Source organism: Mustela erminea, chromosome 14, assembly GCF_009829155.1.
Source record: "Mustela erminea isolate mMusErm1 chromosome 14, mMusErm1.Pri, whole genome shotgun sequence".
Lineage (NCBI taxonomy): Eukaryota > Metazoa > Chordata > Mammalia > Carnivora > Mustelidae > Mustela > Mustela erminea.
The window spans coordinates 38,386,916-38,405,438 of record NC_045627.1 but is presented as its reverse complement, the minus strand read 5'-3'; the positions used below and the strand labels follow the sequence as shown (position 1 = coordinate 38,405,438).

At 44.1% G+C, this 18,523-nt stretch overlaps 1 protein-coding gene across 4 annotated transcripts in view; it reads left to right on the top strand.

Annotated features, from left to right (window-relative positions):
* The window catches only part of MICU1 (mitochondrial calcium uptake 1), a 247,798-nt gene extending 229,887 nt beyond the window's left edge, over positions 1-17,911 (top strand). For all 4 annotated transcript variants that reach the window (XM_032313604.1, XM_032313603.1, XM_032313602.1 and 1 more), the window contains 2 exons: positions 12,130-12,219; positions 16,924-17,911. In XM_032313604.1, the coding sequence (XP_032169495.1) occupies positions 12,130-12,219; positions 16,924-17,084 (251 nt within the window). In that variant the 3' untranslated portion in view covers positions 17,085-17,911. The remainder of the gene's footprint in view (positions 1-12,129; positions 12,220-16,923) is intronic.
* Positions 17,912-18,523: the final 612 nt, after the last annotated feature.

Sequence of the window (18,523 nt, the reverse complement as noted above, 5' to 3'; positions counted from 1 at the left end):
TCCATGGTCCAAGTCAGTTTGGAAAATGCCAGGTTATACAGAATTTCTTCCTGTAGCTCTACTCCTGCCAACTTTTTAATATGCTAATGTGCGTTATTAATCTCCAAGAGAGCCTTTATAGTTCTCAAACTTGATTTGCCCCAAAATGTCTTTTAACAACTTATGGAGCTAATGAACAGTTTGAGAACCCAGGCAGGTGGCAGCTACAAATTTACCACACGACAGCATGATCCAATCCCTCCAGAGTAAAAATAACGAAGTTCATTAAGGCGCTTTCTTTAGTTCCTCCATGGCCCATGTGAGAATAACAAACTCCCAGGCAAATGAGAAATGTCCTTGGTGAATTCTGACCATTTGAAGAAAGAACCTTCCTCGGTGAAATAGTGTGCATTTCCCTTATAGGTCATCTCTTGTTTAGCACTTAAGAGGAATTGGTTCTCTTGCTTATTTGTACACATACGGGGCATAAACTTAGATATATAACCTTTCAAGTGCTGTCTAAATGATTTACCTGGTCTGAAGAAGGTAATGGAAAACAACATGACTTCCTCCCTGATGGCATCCTATGATGGAAAAGTTAAAAGTTCAATTGGAACTCTAGAATGGGCTATGGTTTGTATAACTTAGAATATTCTTTTTTTTTTTAAGATTGTATTTATTTATTTGACAGAGGGAGACACAGCAAGCAGAGGGAGTGGAAGAGGGAAAAGTGGGCTTCCCGCTGTGCAGGGAGCCAGATGCAGGGCTCAATCCCAGGACCCTGGGATCATGACCTGAGCTGAAGGCAGACACTTAACAACTGAGCCACCCAGGCTCCCCAGCTTAGAATAGTCTTGCTTTCATAAAGAGAATAAAAGATTTCCAGATATGGTGAGGCCCTGTTTTAAAGCGTCTCAGGATAGTACAGATTTGGTAAACTTGTAGGTCCAGTAATGTTCCCTGTGTCATTTGAATGGTAAGACAAGAAAATAATCACACAAATATAGCCTATGGCCTTTAATACTCATGCCCCCCATAATCCTGCTTAGATTGAAAAGCATCATTTATGAGATGGTTGTCCTTAATTTTTTATAGTCATTCTATATGTGCAGTTTACCTTCTTGTCTGACAAGTCAAGAGAATAACTAGTAAGGCCTGTGGCATAAGTCCTAAAGGATGCTCTTGTTACAACCCCAGGTATTTTTTCTAAAGTATCAGTCATATCAAATGGTCTGTGTTGCCTTTATTTCTGAAGTGACCTGGATAGCATAGATGATCTTTAAGAATCTTTGTGGCTTTGAAATTCTTTGAGTCTCTTATTTTGAATGAGTAAAGGGGTCTTATTCTTTCGGTATTTAGGTCCCTACTGGGTTGTTGGGGAAGTTAGAAATTAGTAATGGAGTAAATTCTAACACACAAAAAACTGCTGTATCCGCCACCTTCTCCTGAGCCATAAGAATCCCATAGCATTGTCATTTGGAGGACTGTGAGGCCATCACACATCTGGAACACTAACAGCGACTATCATTTCATAGCAACTTGCGTATGCAAAGCATAACTCTGAGTGCTTTATGGACATTATCTCTCTTAATCCTTGAAACCTGAAAAGTAGTTGGTATTATCCCCCACTTTGTGGACAAGGAAATATAAAATAAAGCAGCTTGCTCACAGTTACCCAGCTAAGCAGGTAGAGCCAGGATTCAGCCGCAAGCCTCTCTAATCCCAAAGTATGTGTATTCTTCCCACACCATTATGTTGCCTCTCAGTAGTTACCAAAATGCCGCTGGAACTTGGAAATATTTGCTGAAACACAATCCTGAAGGCAATGAAGGTTCACCATTTTGAACCATCCTTTTCAGTAGCTTAAGAATGACAGGTTCTAGGCTATTTCTTTCCAGTTCCCTTTGGCTAAGAGTAGACCTTCCTCAGGGTGAGAATAAAGGCCTTTTAGTAAACTGTGGTGTTTGGGATTTAGTGTCCTTCTCTTGAATATGAACTCTGGCATGACATTTTCCCCATGCAGTTGTCTCTTCTGTTCAGGACCAAGTTCTGCAGACATATTCTGACATCTGTAGTGAACATCTTACAGTGACATAGACTTGGAGTTACCTAATCTAGCTTCTTATCCCATATAGGAATGTCTTAGTAGGCACGTCTGTGTTCTTCACCTTTCTCTTCGTATTACTCTCTGTAAAGAAACCAATACACAGAAGCCTGAAGTCACTTAAAAAGGTCACATAACAAGAAAAGTTGGTATCCCTTTAAAAGATACCACAGAACAGAAAAATACTAAATGGTCCGTTTCTCAGTTGCAACATAGGATATACAGATGTGGACCTCTCAGATTCTAATAATCAAGATGTTCTTCACCACCTCTACTCACTGGTGTGGCAATGTTTTGTTACGCTTTGAGATATTGTCCTAACATCTAGCATTTATTCAGAGTTAACTATATGTATGAAATCTATATAAATTTTGGTTTCAAACTCAAATCTGAGTTTGAGTCCCTGCTACTCACTAGCTTTGTGGCCTTGAGCAGATCACGTAAGTTCTCAAAGCTTCAGTTTCCTGATCTGTAGAATGGTGATAAGAGAATATTGCTTCAGGGTTATTATGATAATTAATGAGAGAATACTATACTAATATACCAGATGGAAAGTATAACTATACCCAGATGCCTATTCTGGTTTTCAGTCCCTAGATACTGTCTTTCCTTTGCCCCCTTATCTTCTTAAGGAGCTTATAGACTGGAAGCAAGCTATACCAATGTGAGAACTTAGCAAAAAGATATTAAACAAAAGTAGAAAGATTACCCTAGGAACTAGTGGGCTTACTTTTGTTTTCTTAGGAAGTAGTACCTACTGCTTTTTTTCAGTCATTTTTGAGATTCATATTAGTTTAGAAATTACAAGTTGTTTGCACTTATTAATAAGGAGGATTGGAGCTTCAGGTCTCTCCTAAGTTTCATGATTCATCCAAAAATTCTTGAGATCATTGCTTTCAGAAGGCATTATCCTTATTTAAGTTCACTCTTCCTGGGAATATCTAACCCCTGTTAATATCTCTATAGTATCCTCAGCATTCAAGGGGGGGATTTCACTACACCATGAACTCTTGTGGAAAACATGGTTCATGTCCTCATCTTTTGTGTCCGACTCTGATCACAGAACAATTCTTTATATACAGTAGATGTTCATCTGATGTTGACTAAACGAGTGAATTAATTCTAGACATGCTCAGATCCTGGCAAGGATGGTGAAATGCCCTAATAAAAGCCTAGTGAGGGGGAAAATGATACAACTCTGTCACCTTCCCGTGTCATTAGTTTTCTTGACACCATGGGCAAGTCACAACTTCTCTGACCCTCAGGTTAGAGTGATACTAAATATCTCCAAAGATTCTTCCAGATTGGAAATTTTAGGACTATAATTATATCAGCTTTTTTACTCAATGTAGTAATGTTTTAAGGGACATGTTATAGCCTAAAGTTATATCCAAATTTGCATGAAAATGAACCAACTTATAATTATCAGATACATTTGAAATCAGAGCAGCACTGCTGAATTCCCAAAAGTAGGGTGGCAGTTTTAATTTATTTTCTTGTTAAGAAATGTAAAACTTAATTAGACTCTGGCCAGTGTATCTAAAGATCTCATTTGTGGAGTTTGGTATAGTAATTGCAGAAGGTCGACAGTTCTGTAAAATGTACCTAAAATGAGCGCAGCTGTATATGAAGTATGATTTCAGGAACCTCAGAAGGACATTCCCAACCATAAATACCTTCTCCACTTAGCTTTCTTGCTGCATAACAAATGACCACAAATTTAGCAGTTGAAAACACCTATGTGTTACCTCACGTTCTGTGAATCTGGGTTCAGCATAACTGGCTTCTCTGCTTGGGTCTTTTTTTTTTAAATTTGAGAATGAGAGAGAGACATTGAGAGCATGAGCAGGGGGGAAGAGCAGAAGCCGAAGCTTCTCTGCTCAGCTCATAACAATGTTTAAAGTATAACAGGTGTCAGAGGGCTGCATTCTCGTCTGCAGTTCAGGGTCCTCTTCCAAGCTCATTTAGGTTCCTGGCAGAATTCAGTTCCTTTCAGTTGTAGGACTTTTCCTTTCTGGCTGCCAGCCAGGGATCACTGTCAGCGGGCTGCCGCAGATCCTTGCCATGTGGCCCCCTCACAACGTGGCAGCTCACTTCCTCACAGCCAGCAGGAGACTCTCTTTCCCCGGTGTGCTGTGTTGCATTCTCTTATTACATAATTGTAATCACGGGAGTGACTATCCCATTACGTTTTTCTTATAAAGTAATCTTAACCACAAAAGTCTTATCCCATTATATTCACAGGTCCTGCCTGTGCTCAGGGAGAGGACGTTATAGAGGATACACACACACACACACACACACACACACACACACACATGAATGTTGGGGAACGTCTCAGAATTCTGCCCACCACACCAACCATAATTCCAGAAATTCACACCTTTATGTTTATTCTTTGAAGATTTCTGAAGATATGGACATTGTAACTGATTTTAAGCCTTGTTATCTAAATAATAACATGGCAGCCATAAAATTTTAGTGTGAGAAGGGAGCTTAGAAATAACTTTATTTAAACCCCTGCTTTATTGTTTTTAACCCCTTCATTTACACCTGAAGGAAATGACTTGCTCAAATCACCGGTAGTGTGACACAAAACTGAGACCAAAGACTGAGTTCACTGACTTCCACACCATTGTTTTCTTTGGTTCATGGCAGCCGCTGCTACTAGAAGAACCTGGAGAATTATATAAGGGATTCAGTGCGTGCATGTGAAAGCAGAAATGGGAAAAGTTCACAGCAAAAATGTATGAGAGGCCATCCCCCAGACAGCCATAGCATGAAGGCAGGAGTCAGACTATCATAAAGATGTGTGAGGAATAGGTTATATGGGGGGGAAGCTCCTATTTTATAAATTCTGTTAAAGTTTGTGGGAGGCAAGCCCCATGCTTCAGTTCATCATTGCATTTTGTAAAAACATTTATATGTCAAGAGGAGCGTTGGCCAGAATTCCTTTCATTTAAGACAAAGTCATCAGTGTTTAAAATGATTCATGATGAAGTCAAGGAAGCTCAAATTCTGAAAGAAATGTTTGTTTTATGAGGCAGTTTCTCTGCCGAGACCTCATTTGTTTTCCCAGATTTAAAGTCACTTAGCCATTCCAAAGATTGATTCTGAGTTAACTACATTACCTTGGCCATATTGTGATTTAGTAAAATTATATAAGTGCCCCAAGGTGGGAGAGAGCTGCTTTGGGGATTCATGATTACCAGTGGGAGAGAGAGGAGGGTCGGGGGGGGATAAACTGGCCAAAATCCACATAAATAGATACATAAGGACAAAGTAAGCCAATATTCCGTCTCACTGAGAAAAGGATCCTAAAGGAATTCCACCAGCTGGGGAAGTAGAGAGATTAGTGTTTATTGCAAGCCCTGTTTCTTTAGGGACTTCAAGGTTTACTGCCCTTGGAAGCCTCTGGGACTTTGATGAGACACTTGTAAAGCTGGAGAGTATTTAGTCTTTTACGTTATTTCAGTAAGCCAATTTTTAAATATATCCATGCCTCTCCCCTTAGCTATCAGAGATTCAAATTCTGTTGAGCCTGACAACTATAGGCCACCGAGGAAGTCGTGTTGTAAGGGAAGGGGGAATCAAAGGTACTTCCTCCTCAACACTGAGGTTGGATAAATTAGGAACTGGTTAAATAAATGATATATCCTGTCAGTGGAATACTATGGAGTTCTTTTTAAAAAAAGAAACTTTGGAGTGCCTGGGTGGCTCAGTTGTTAAGCATCTGCCTCTGGCTCAGGTCATGATCCCAGGGTCCTGGGATCGGGCTTCACCAGGCTCCCTGCTCAGTGGGGAGCCTGCTTCTCTTTCTTCTATTCCCCCTGCTTGTGTTCCCTCTCTTGCTTTCTCTCTCACTGTCAAATAAATAAATAAAATCTTTAAAAAAAAAAAAAAAAGCTTGTTTATGTACAGGTATGGAATGCTTTCTGAGATATGTTGTTAAATGAGTAAAGCAAAACCCATATATTTAGTATACTACCATTTTTCTGGGAAGAAATGAAGAACGAATATTTGATTTTATTTCCATATTTCTGGAGAAACTGGAGATATTGGTTGCCTCTGGACAAGTAGGGGACTGGGGAATAAGGTTGGGAACAGTACTTCAGCCCTTTGGTACCATTTGAATTTTCAAACAGATGCATGTATTACCTAATGAAAAACAGCTTTGTCAAGTAAAAGGAATGAGAATTTAAAGAGACAAGGAGACAAAAACAAGTGAATACAGGAAATTGGTCTCCAGATAAGAGTTGGCTTTGTTATCAGGGTTTCCTTGCAAAGGGCCTTGACTGGCCCTCTCTCAATACCCTCTACGCCTTCTATTGTAGTTCCCTAACCAGACGTTAGTATCCCTTCTGCTTTCAGGACTTTATTCAGACTGACTCCTCCACCCCCACCCCACATCACCCACTACTATCCTTGCCCAGATCTGGGGCGGTCCTCTCTTTAATCCTTTAGAATTCAGATCCAGAATGTGCCTCCTCCCCAGTACACACTATTCCACTATAGCCCATATGTGTCTGCTAGTATGTCTGACATTTCTCCTCCGTATTTCTCCATCTTCATGATACATATGGTCTCCCCCACTAAACTGATCATTCTCTGGGTGTGTCAGCTGAAATCAGTGCCTAATGGTGCTGGTAGAAACGATTGCCTTTTGTGGACAGAATGTGATGAGGATTTTTGATGAAGCCAGATGTAACATGGGTAATGGTAGTAAAACTTACTGTAAATGGGTTTGTACTAGATTAAGCGCATAACCCCATTGAAGCAGTCATCTGGGATGATGCTCTGAGTCCAGGAAACCTGACTGCAGGTTGTCTCTGTGGCTGGTACTGGTGTTCAGAAGCCAGAACCACCGGCATCACCTCTGACAAGTGGGCAGCCTGAGGGCACAGAGGGGGCCACTGGCCCGCATCTTAAAAGCCCCAGTCAGAACAAGAATTGTTACCATTTTCATTATTAGCATACTGCATTGCTCTTGGCTCCTTAAATTGCTAGTTGCCTTGAATGCTGTCCTGCCCACCTCCTCCGAACCCCAGGATCAGGTTGAAATGTGTGTGTTGTCTTACCCAGAGTGCCTTGGAAGAAGATACAAAAGAAAGGACAGGGGCTCTCCAAAGGAAAATCCTTCCCCCTCTCCCCACCCCACCCCACCCCCAAAGCCATCTCTGGATGGACTTAAGAAACGAAGACATCTGTATCATAAGCCTTTCCAGGGCCGAAGCAGAACTGTCTCCCCTCACTTAACCTTGGCAGTCACAAGCCAGCTTTTCATTTTCCCTGCTGCAGTCCAGGAAGGCAGGAATAATCACACGGCCACACAGCTAGAGGCTGTCAGCCCAACTTGGCGAATCATCTTTCCAAACACCTTTGCAATTAGGAGGAGACAGGCAGCTGCTAACTGGGTCAGGCCTGCTCTTCGGACCCTGCCTCTGGGCATCAGAGGCAACTGTGGGGAAGAGCTCCCAGGGCTGCCTCTGTTTCACATGTTTTTCATTCAGTTGCAGTTTAATAAGCCTTTTACGTTGTCCCCAAAATTGTTGGTGTAAGTTCCAAGGGAATGCTGATGGCTTCCAGCATATAGGGCGATCGGATCTGTGATCAAGCTGAAATGCTGACTCCTCACAGCCTCCAGCTGTCCAATCATTCACCCCTGCCCACCAGCTCAGAGTACTTGCCGATTCAGCCTTTCTTTCACCTGAGCTTTCTCTGTTGTTTAGGGGGATGGATTCATGGGGGAGCTAGTATTGTCTGTGTAAGGGTTCAGGGTGCCCCAGCATGCACAGGGAAAAGATCCTTGGAAGTCAGGAGACCTAGATTCTAGACCCAGCTCTGCTGCCAGCTAGCTGTGTGACCTGGGCAAGCTATTAACTTCTCTGGCTTTCACACTTTCTCTGAGGTCTCTTCTGGTTTTAATTAAGAGTATATCACTCCAAGTGGGTCTGTAGGCTTTTATCCCTCCAAAACTCTCCCTTCTTCTGTTTGACTACTGTGGTAAATAATTTTATGTCACGTAGCTTCTGACATTACAGACCCACAAACTCAGCGTATGTTCTTTCTCCTGTTATATTCTCCAGTTATGGACCGTATGCCAGAGAGTAAACGGGAGACCAGGCATGACTCAGATTCTGCCTGGACTTTTCAAAAGGCCTGGTGATATCACATTTTTAAAAGCCAGTTGCACCCATGTCTACAAATTCTTCCTTATCCAAATCTAGTAGAAATCTCCCAACCTCATGTGCCTCTGTTGTTCAGGCAGCCGGACCACATTTGTACCAAAGAAATACGCAGGCCTTGGGGTACCTAGACCTTCTTCGGGGTGACTTCATGCTTCAGGTGGATATCTTTCAGATTAGAAACTAGAATCCCAGCCATCAATCAATTAGCATCATCAAATGAGAGAGACCCAGACTCCAGTACCGATAACCTGGTCTATGTGGGGAGGTCAAGACCTGGGGGGGTTTTGGGGAATGAGCAGTGTTCTGCTTGCTATGATTTAATTATGATTTTCTGATTCAGGAACGTGGAAGCAACTATGAATAAGCCAGCTCTTAGGACCAACTGTCAAGCATGTGGCTTGTAATCTTCTGTCATCCTCCTTGTCCAAAAAGAGTTCACAGTTTGACAGCTCACCAGCTAGTGAAATATTTGTTTCCTCCACTGCTCTAATTCATACCCTGGGGACCTGAGGATCTTGGACAGGGAAAGGGCTCCCCCCAGCTAGGCTCTTTGCTGCTGGTAACTTCCCAGTGGTTTGAGTTACAATGACTCAGCTGCCCTCGTTTTTCTTCCCCTATAGAACAAATGGTGTAGAACCCTCTCCGACTGAAACAGAATATACTCTGTAATTACTCGGTCAAGAACTAGCATCTGTAATGAGGCATTCCTGCTGGTGGCCTCCAGAGGTCCCTATTCTATAACCACTAAGTACCACTTTAATGAACTTTTCCCTAAAAATTGTCAAGAGCTCTCACTGACATCCTTGGATATTATTTTAGTTAACATTTTATTTAGAGAAAAGGGCCCATCTTCACAGGGCGAAGGATGGGCACTTGGAATATCAAGAGGGATCAACAGTAGGCGCTCTGCCCCAAGAGAATGGAGGGAACTTGGAAGAGGAAAAAAAAAGGCTAGTTACCAGTTATGATGGAAATGTGAGACTGATGTGAAATGCAGAAAAAGGAATGGTTAATAACGGAGTGTTCCTATTTATCTAATACAAAACAGGTTTTAATTCATTTCTCAGAACATATCTCTGTGACTGCAGAGGGTAGCTCTGTCACAGTTTGAGAGCATCCAGTTTCTTCTGATCTGATTCTGTTTGCACTGAGCAATCTTCTGAGGTGAATTGAATTTCCTTAGTAGATTTTCCAGCTGAGAAGTATAATAACCAGCTGTTATCATTTTAGTTCTTGTAACAGTTACTATTCTTGCTGTAAATTGGTCTGCTGATTTCTGTTCCTTCCCTGGGCAGTTTAGTTAGCAAGAATCCGTTCTTCCTGGGCCAGCAAAAAAAAAAAAAAAAAAAAAAAAAAAAAAATCAAATGTCTAGACCAACAAGGCAAAGTTTTTTAAAACCCTAGAACTTCTACAGTCATGCAGATTCTCCAGCTGCCCATCAGCAGTTAACCACGTCTCCTGAACATCCGCTAAAATAATGTCTTCTGCTTAAGTCTTAAATGTCCAGGCGACATGGATTCCTCCTTCACCCCAACTCCCGTCCTGGGTGCGGGATGAGAAACCTGGCAGCCCTCCTGGGCAGCCGTCCCCCTCAAACTGTAGGCTGTGGACACCAAGGCATGGCCTAGCTTGTGGCCTGTACAACTTCCCTCTGCCCTTCTTCACACAGATCGTCAGCTGTTTCTGTACACCTCCACCCTCACATTCTAGAAAACACCAATCAACTCTTCTTCGTACTACTAAGCCACCGTAGTGGTTATCTTGTAGATCCATTCATATGAATAGGAAAAAAGTAAATTTTTAAAGAGATCAGGAGACTTGATCAGGGTCATACAGCAAGTGGGTGGTGGAACCAGGACCAGAGTGCGGGTCTGGTGACTCCAAGGGTTCTCTCTCCTGCACCCCTTTGCCCCCTGCCTGGCTCTAGTATTTGTATGTGCTGACCTCAGGGGCCCTGTGGTGAATACAGGGAGGTGACAGAGGCCAAGTGAAAGGCCAAATGCAGAACGGAGATTACAGGACTGAAATCAGCAGAGAAGGCACAATGACTCTAATTCAAGTTCCCACTGCTTCTGGATGAATCTAATCTGATACTTAGAACACTTCATTGCTAGGTGATTGATAAGTAAAAATCAATCCTTTTCTTTCCTCCAAGGTTCATCTCACTTAAGAGCATGTCTGTAAGCAATAACATAGTTTATACGTGCCCCTAGATCAGGTTGGAGGACAGAAGGGAGAAAAGGCAAAGGAAACAGCCCAGCCCTTCCTGGCTTGTTTTTCATGAGAACCCAATTCGCACATGATTGCCGGTGTTTAACAGTAAATGGCAGATAAAAAGAAAATGGTAAGAGAGGAGAGATTTTCTGTGGAGGTCTGGAAGAAGAAAAACAAAAAAGGCTGCAGACACTGAGCTAGTGAGATGGGGCCCACTGTTACCCCAGGGGGCATGGTTGGAAGAGACAAAGTGGTGGACGGGCAGCCTGTAGGGAGGAGGGGCAAGGAGCTCATCAGTGCAGGTAATTTTCTGGCACCCAGCAGTGGAAGGGTGATGTCCGAGGGTACTGCCACAGGCCTCCTCATTCCCCACCTCCCGTTGTTTCGCTGCCTACTTATTTCCTTGACTTTTTATTATCATATTCTTTTTTTTTTAAGATTTTATTTATTTACTTGACAGAGAGAGATCACGAGTAGGGACTCCATCAGAGGACCCTGAGATGGTGACCTCAGCTGCAGGCAAAGGCTTAACCCACTGAGCCACCCAGGCCCACCCCTTATTATCATATTCTTTCCTGTAGGTGGGAAATGCCAAGATGGAGACTATTGTAATATCAGGCATTCTTAGTTTTTTGGGTTTTTTTTCTAGGCACTCTTCTGGTGCTAATTTACCAGGAAAGCCACCAATGAATACTCTAGACCATTAGATTCCCATCCTTAAATTATGTGGACTTTCACCTTTTAAATTTTAACTGTGATGGAGGAGCCTGGTTGGGTCAGTGGGTTGAGCCTCAGACTCTTGGTTTTGGCTCAGGTCATAATTTATACAGGGTAGTGGGGGCGAGCCCCAGTCAGGCTCCCAGGCTCCGTGCTTGGCAGGGAGTCAACTGGAAATTCTCTCTCCCTTTCCATCTCCCTCTGCCCCTTTCCCTACACAGACTCACACACTCTCTCTCTCTAAAATAAATGGATGAATCTTTTAAAAAAATTTTTTTTAATTTTTACTATGGTAAAAATGTATATTAACATAAAGATGCCAATTAAACCATTTTTAGGTGGACAAGTTATCAGCATTCATTACACTCACTGTTGTACAACCATCACCACTACTTCCAAAGTGTTTCCATCACCCCAAACAGAAAATCTGTATCCGCTGACCACTAACTTCCCATTCCCAATACCGCCAGCCCCTAGTAACCGCTAATCCACCTTCTGTCTCTATGAACTTAATACCAGCCATTCTTACTTTTTTTTAAAAAAAGATTTTGTTTACTTATTTGACAGAGAGAGACACAGCAGCAGGGTGAGTGGGAGAAGGAGGAGCAGGCTTCCTCACTGAGCAGAGAGCCTGATGTGGGGCTCGATCCCAGGACCCTTGGGATCATGACCTGAGCCACCCAGGCGCCCTCCCCCCAGGCATTCTTACTTAACTGTATATACCTCCTAAAATGTAGCAGCAGTAGAAAAGAATGGAACCTGAGGTGAAAAGGAAAGGCTGTTGCGGGTTAAAAATCAAATTCTCATTCTCTTAAATATAGTTGAAAACTTTTTATTACAACTAAGTAGTTATATCCCACGTATTCAGAGAAAGCAGACTGAAAGTCCCTCTGCCATGTGCAAGTTCAGCATCTTTTTTCTTGCAGTGACCATGCAGCAGGTGGCCAGGACCGTGGCCAAAGTGGAACTCTCAGACCACGTGTGTGATGTGGTGTTTGCGCTCTTCGACTGCGACGGTGAGTGGGGCCCTCTGGAGTCTGGCGGGAAAATGGAGCCCGACCGTCCTTGAAGTGGACACTGTTGATACCAGAGGCTAGCAGAGTGCTCCAGTGCACTTGCCTGCGCCTCTTGAGCCTATGCCTTTCCCACAGCAGTAGCTCAGCCCTCAGCGCCGTGACACTGAGAGCTAGAACCCCCGGTCTGAGCTTGTGTTTTCCATTTCTTCTCGTAATTCCAATTTGCCTGTAGGCCTAAGTGAATGTATGACCATAAGGATCTTTAAAAAGGAAACAATTCAACTCTAGGGGTGATCTTAAAAGGGAAATAAACTCAAATATAAAAGCTCAGAAAAGGAGACAAAAATATTAGATCCAACTTGCTGCTCATAGACTAGGAGCATGTGATCATCTGTCTAGAAAGAAGGTGGTCCTGATCTTCCCTGCACGCCCCAGAGCACATCGCAGTCATTCACATCCCATTTCTGCCTCCAGCTCGCAGCGGCATGTCTGCGACCGCTCTGTAGCTTAGCCCACGTGAGAGGTCCTGGTTCCCCTGTGGCGTCGGTTCTCAGCTACCTTGCCTGATGCAATAGTGCTATTCACCGTGGAGGCTCACACCTTTTCTCAGTGCTTACTAAGATCCAGGCATTGTGCTAAGCTGCTCAGGTAACCCTCTGAGTAGGAGCCATTTTTCATGACATTTTCCAGATGAGGACGCTGAGACTCGGGTGAGGTCATTTCCCCAGGAGCACACAGATCGTGGTCAGGTATTTCCCAGGAAGTGAAGCTAATGGAATCCCGGAACCAGGTCAGAAGTTCCTGCCTTGGTGAAACCTTCGTTCTGGCCCCGGCATAATAATGAAACACTCTGGCTTTTTCATTCCTCAGCTTGTTTCAGTTTGTCTTCATTACTACAGGTTACACTCTCTCCGTGCACGTGACCTAACTTCCCTACTATACTGTGAGCTTTTTTAAGTTTTTACTTCAATTCCAATGAGGCGGGTGTTACATTAGTTTCAAGCGTACCAAGCGTACCAAGATTCAGTGACTCCATACATCCCCCCATCGGCCCCGCCCCATGCGCATCACAGCTCCCTCCTTACTCCCCTCACCCGCCTCCCCTCTGGTAACCAGCCACTTGTTCTCTACAGTTGAGAGTCTGTTTCTTGCTTTATCTTATTTTTTTTTCCCTTTGGCTTGTTTTGTTTCTTAAATTCCACGTGAGTAAAATCATACAGTATCTGTCTCTCTCTGATTTTGCTCAGCATTAGACTCTCTAGCTCCATCCATGTCATTACCAATGGCAAGATTTCATTCTTTTTATGGCCGAATAATATTCCGTTCTGTGTGTGTGTGTGTGTGTATGTGGACACACATACATACACACCCTACCTTTTTTATCCATTCAGCAGTCGATGGACACTTGGGCTGCTTCCGTATCTTGGCTATTGTAAATAATGCTGCTGTAAATAAATTGTGGGCTTTTTAAGGGTTATTGCAAATCCTTTATTCCGTTGGACCCCTCCATAGGACCTCGGGTAGTACTTTGCACATAACAGATGTCATTAACTTGAGTTATTGAAGTTACCTAGTTGAACTTGAGTTATTTAAACCTCCCACCTGCACCCACAACCAGGTCTGAGTGGAAGAAGACTGCAGGGTTAGGGCAAGAAGATGGCCTCACCCTCACATAGGGGTGGGTCATTTTCTAGTGCTGCTCTGTCTACATGATATTCTACTAGTTTCATGTGGGTATTACATTTAAATTAGCTAAAACTAAAAACAATTTAAAAGTCAGTTCCTTGGTCTCTGAAGCCACATTTTAAGTACTCAGTTGCTGCATGTGACCAGTGGCTACTGTCTTAAATAGCACAAATAAAAAAAATTCCCTCATCAAAGAAAGTTCTAAGGAACAACACTGCTCTAGAGAGGTTACCGTTTCTCAGATTTTGGTTTTTATCCTAATCACTTCTGGGTGGCTTGAGTTTTTTCCCAAAAACCACAATTTTATAATTTTTGAAGCCAGAGAGCTGGTCTGCAAAGTAAACACAGGAATAAAGGCAAGAAGCCTCACAGCTCCCCTCTTCTCCTAGGAAGGCCTGCGAAATGAAATTTTATTTTCCCACCTTTTTTTTTTTTTAATTTTTTTTTTTAAGATTTTATTTATTTGACAGACAGAGGTCACAAGTAGGCAGAGAGGCAGGCAGAGAGAAGAGGAAGCAGGCTCCCCGCTGAGCAGAGAGCCCGCTTCGGGGCTCAATCCCAGGACCCTGGGATCATGACCTGAGCCGAAGGTAGAGGCTTTAACCCACTAAGCCACCCAGGTGCCCCTATTTTCCCACCTTTTAGAAGGAGGTTCTGTCAGTATCTACTTGAATCCACCTTTTAAAAAATAATTTAACATCTCTGGGGCTTATTTTCTTAATCTATAGAAAAATGAAGTATATATTAAATTAAAAATCCATTGTTATTTTTACACATTAAATCTTAGGTCAGAATGCCAAAGGACATTGACTTTTCAGACTGGTTGACCTGAGAATTTAGAGTTGCACTCACAGATCACACGTGCACACAGATGACAATTGAGTCATGTACCTGCTTCATAAGTAAGCCATTCACCTTGATCAGCTCTGGCCCTAGGGAAGAAGGAAGCAAATCCCTTGGCAGTCTAAATGACCTCAGATTTTTTAAGCCTCTCTTTATAAAAATATTAAGAATCTCATTGGACCTTTTTAATACTTTTAATTATATTCCTTTTTTTTTAAGATTTTTTAAATTATTTATTTATTTATTTGAGAGAGAGTGTGTGCACAAGTTGGGGGAAGGGCAGAGAAGCAGACTCCCTGCTGAGCAGGGAGCCCTACCAGGACTCTACCACAGGACCCTGGGATCATGACCTGAGGCTGAAGGCAGTCACTTAACTGACTGAGTCACCCAGGTGCCCTTCTAATTATATTCTTTTATTTTTTTTAAGATTTTATTTATTTATTTGACAAACAGAGATCACAAGTAGGCAGAGAGGCAGGCAGAGAAAGAGAGAGAGAAGGAACCAGACTCCCCGTTGAGCAGAGAGACGGATGCGGGGCTTGATCCCAGGACCCTGAAATCATGACCTGAGCCGAAGGCAGAGGCTTTAACCAGCCCACTGAGCCACCCAGGCGCCCCCTTTTAATTACATTCTTAACAAGCCATATCACTGATCACTTTTCAGCCAGCCAGGCTACTTTTTAACTCTTCATGTTGAAGTACACACATACAGAAAAGTGCAAATACCATTAAGTATGCAGCTTACTAAATTTTTAAAAACTGAACACACCTGTGTAAGCAGTATTATCCAGAAACATCACTTTGGCAGGACCACAGAGGTCCAGAAGCAGGACTGGTGCCGCCTTCCCGCCACTTCCTCTCCCGCGGGCAGTCCCTCTCCTGACTTCCGGTACCACAGGTTAGGTCTCCCTGGGTTTGCTTGTTTGTTTGATCTTGCTGTGAGGTATCTTTGAGGCTGTCCATGTCCCCTTCAGCCAGAAAACATGAGCCAGTGTAGGTTTTCAGGTACTCTGTACAGAAGTACAGAAGTTCTTCTTTCCACTCTCTTCCCAGATCGATCAGTCGTTAGTAAAAGTCTGTTTTATGGTTTCCTATTGTCTTATCACCACCAGTCATGGCTGCCATTCTTTCAAGCAGACATTTACTCCTGGGCATGTAGTCAATGGGCACCTATCCTCGACTGCTGAAATGGTTACTCTTCCGTGTGGCTTGAGAGGTTGACCTTTGGTTAAATGAGATGTTCTCCAAGTTCCTCTCCAGACCTGAGAGTCTGTCACTGAAGAGGGTGGAATGCGAGGCCATGAGAAGATGGGCTTAACCCAAAACCAGATTTTAATTTGGGTTTTTACCATGAACCGCCCCCTCCCTCTCTCACCTGGACTATTCCTGACTGACTCCCTACTGCTGTTCTCCAGTCCCATCCCCATGTATCCAGCCAGAGGAATCCACCCAAAATGGAAATCCTTAATTCCATCTCACTTACTTGCAGTCCTTTCCTGGTGCTCCACTGCCTAGAAGATAAAGCACAAACCCTTTAGTGAAAATACAAGACCTCTGGGGACCTGTCTCCTGTCTGCCTCTTCTGTTTACTTCCCCACCTCTGTGTGCACTTCCTGACTACTCAGCAGTCGCCTTGCTCCCTGCCTGTGCCTTTGTTTATGCTACTGCCACTACCTGGAATGCCTCCCCATCCCACTGCCCTTTACTTGGCCAATTTCTGCTCATCCTTTGGGATTCAACTTCGGAGTCACCTCCAGGAAGCCTTTACGCCTCCGTACTGCGCCACCCGCGGCCCAGGTTCGATCCCTTCCTCTGGTCCCACAGAGCATCTTCTCTTTACCCCACGATGGCATTTACCGCACTGTTGAAATAATGTATTTGTCTCTCCCACAACCTGGGAGTATCTCAAGGGACAAAGTCCTATTTATCTCTTTATTCTCAATTCCTAGTACAGGATCTGACTTACGGTATATTCTTGTTCAACTTTTATCACACACACTAAACTGTCACTGAGTTGTAATCGGAAACATCAAGGAAGGAGCAAACCATTTGTTTGAATTTGGCTGTGAGAGTACACTGGGCTTCGGAACCCACGTTGCGTGAACGATGAAATTTTCTCAGTGTCTTTGTTCCAAGGCCTTCACTTATCCCTCTTGTGTTTGCCTCTTCCTCTAGGCAATGGGGAGCTGAGCAATAAGGAATTTGTTTCCATCATGAAGCAGCGGCTGATGAGAGGCCTTGAGAAGCCCAAAGACATGGGCTTCACCCGCCTCATGCAGGCCATGTGGAAATGTGCACAGGAAACTGCCTGGGACTTCGCTTTGCCTAAACAGTAACGCAAAACTGCAGGAGGGACCTCCTCCTCCACCCAGAGCACCCTGACCCCTGGGACAGAGCCTTGGCACAACCCTTCCGGCTGCTGCTTCTGGAAGTAGTGCTCTCTTCCTCTTGGGAATGATCTCAGGATTCAGCCAGTCTTCCCTCTCCCCCCCTTCCCCTGGCTTGGCGTTTCTTCTAGGCTCTGCTTCTGCCCAGTGATCATCCCCATAGGTTCTCAGAAACATGAACAAGTCGTAAAAAGTCGGACTTCTGGCACCTTCCTCAGCACTATGCCCTCAAGCACCCTATGGATAAAGAATGCAGGGAACCATCCACATACCTGCCAACCCTGGCGACTGCCCAGTTCTTTCGTCCTTTTTGCTGTGGATTTACATCGGGAGCATTCCTTGCTTTTCCTCCCGCTGGTGATTTTAAGCCACAGTTGGGCAGATGTCTGAAGGGCAGAAGGAAGACTGTGATAAAGGGTCATGGGGAGGGGCCAGGCGGCCTGAGCTGGCGGGAAGCCTGGAAACGATCCATGTCGGTCCCCAGGGTGGCTGTGAGGCCTGCTCTGGGCAAGTGATATGCGCAGTGGGAATGGAGCAGGGTTTGGAATTTCGAGCAGCTGCTTCACAGCTCTGAGGCTCCCTGAGAGAACTCCGCCAGTACTCGGTGCCTGACGAGCAGCAGTGATTGAGGCCGTGTTCCCTGCAAGTGCCATTTCCCTCTAGGAGTGCATCTCTGAAGCCGAGGCCTGGCTCACCGCTGGTCTGCCCGCTGTCTTAAACACTTGTAAAATATCACTTTAATTATAATAGTTTGCAGTAAACTCCCCCCCAACCCACCCAAGGCTCTTACGTCTTTTATTTTAGGATCCTCTGGGGTACTTCTCTTTTCATTTCTCCACTGGGTTTGAGATCCTGCTAGCAGCAGATGTGTTTTTCTACCAGTGTCTGGTTCTTTCTGTTGAAGGGCAACTGTGGACACAAAAGGTGAGGGCGTTAGGAGGTTAGCGGTCGTGCTGTCGCCACACAGTCTGGATGGCGTTTTATCTTGGGCCAGGTGCACGTTCCTTGATAACTCGGACCCCACGATTAGGAGCAAAGATGGGGCGGGAGAGTATATGAGCATCCCCCGGTGTGGTGGACCTCCATGTAAGAGGCCCAGCACCCAGTGTGTTATATGGACTCCACTCTTACGAACGCCGGTGGCCTTGAACAAGCAAGCAATTTCCCATCTGTTTCCTAACTCTAAAATGCCAGGGTTGAGTTTTAATGGGCTCTCAGATTTCCTCCAGGTCCAAAAGCCCCTTGTTCACTTCTCTTCCAGAATGCCTGCAGCTTCCAGAGCCTCCCAGTGATGCTCCCTGGCTTCAGAGCATCTCCAGTCCAGTGTAATAACCTCTACACTGAAACTCCAGTGCTTCCTGCGAGGCCTGCAAGTTGGCAGGGAGGGT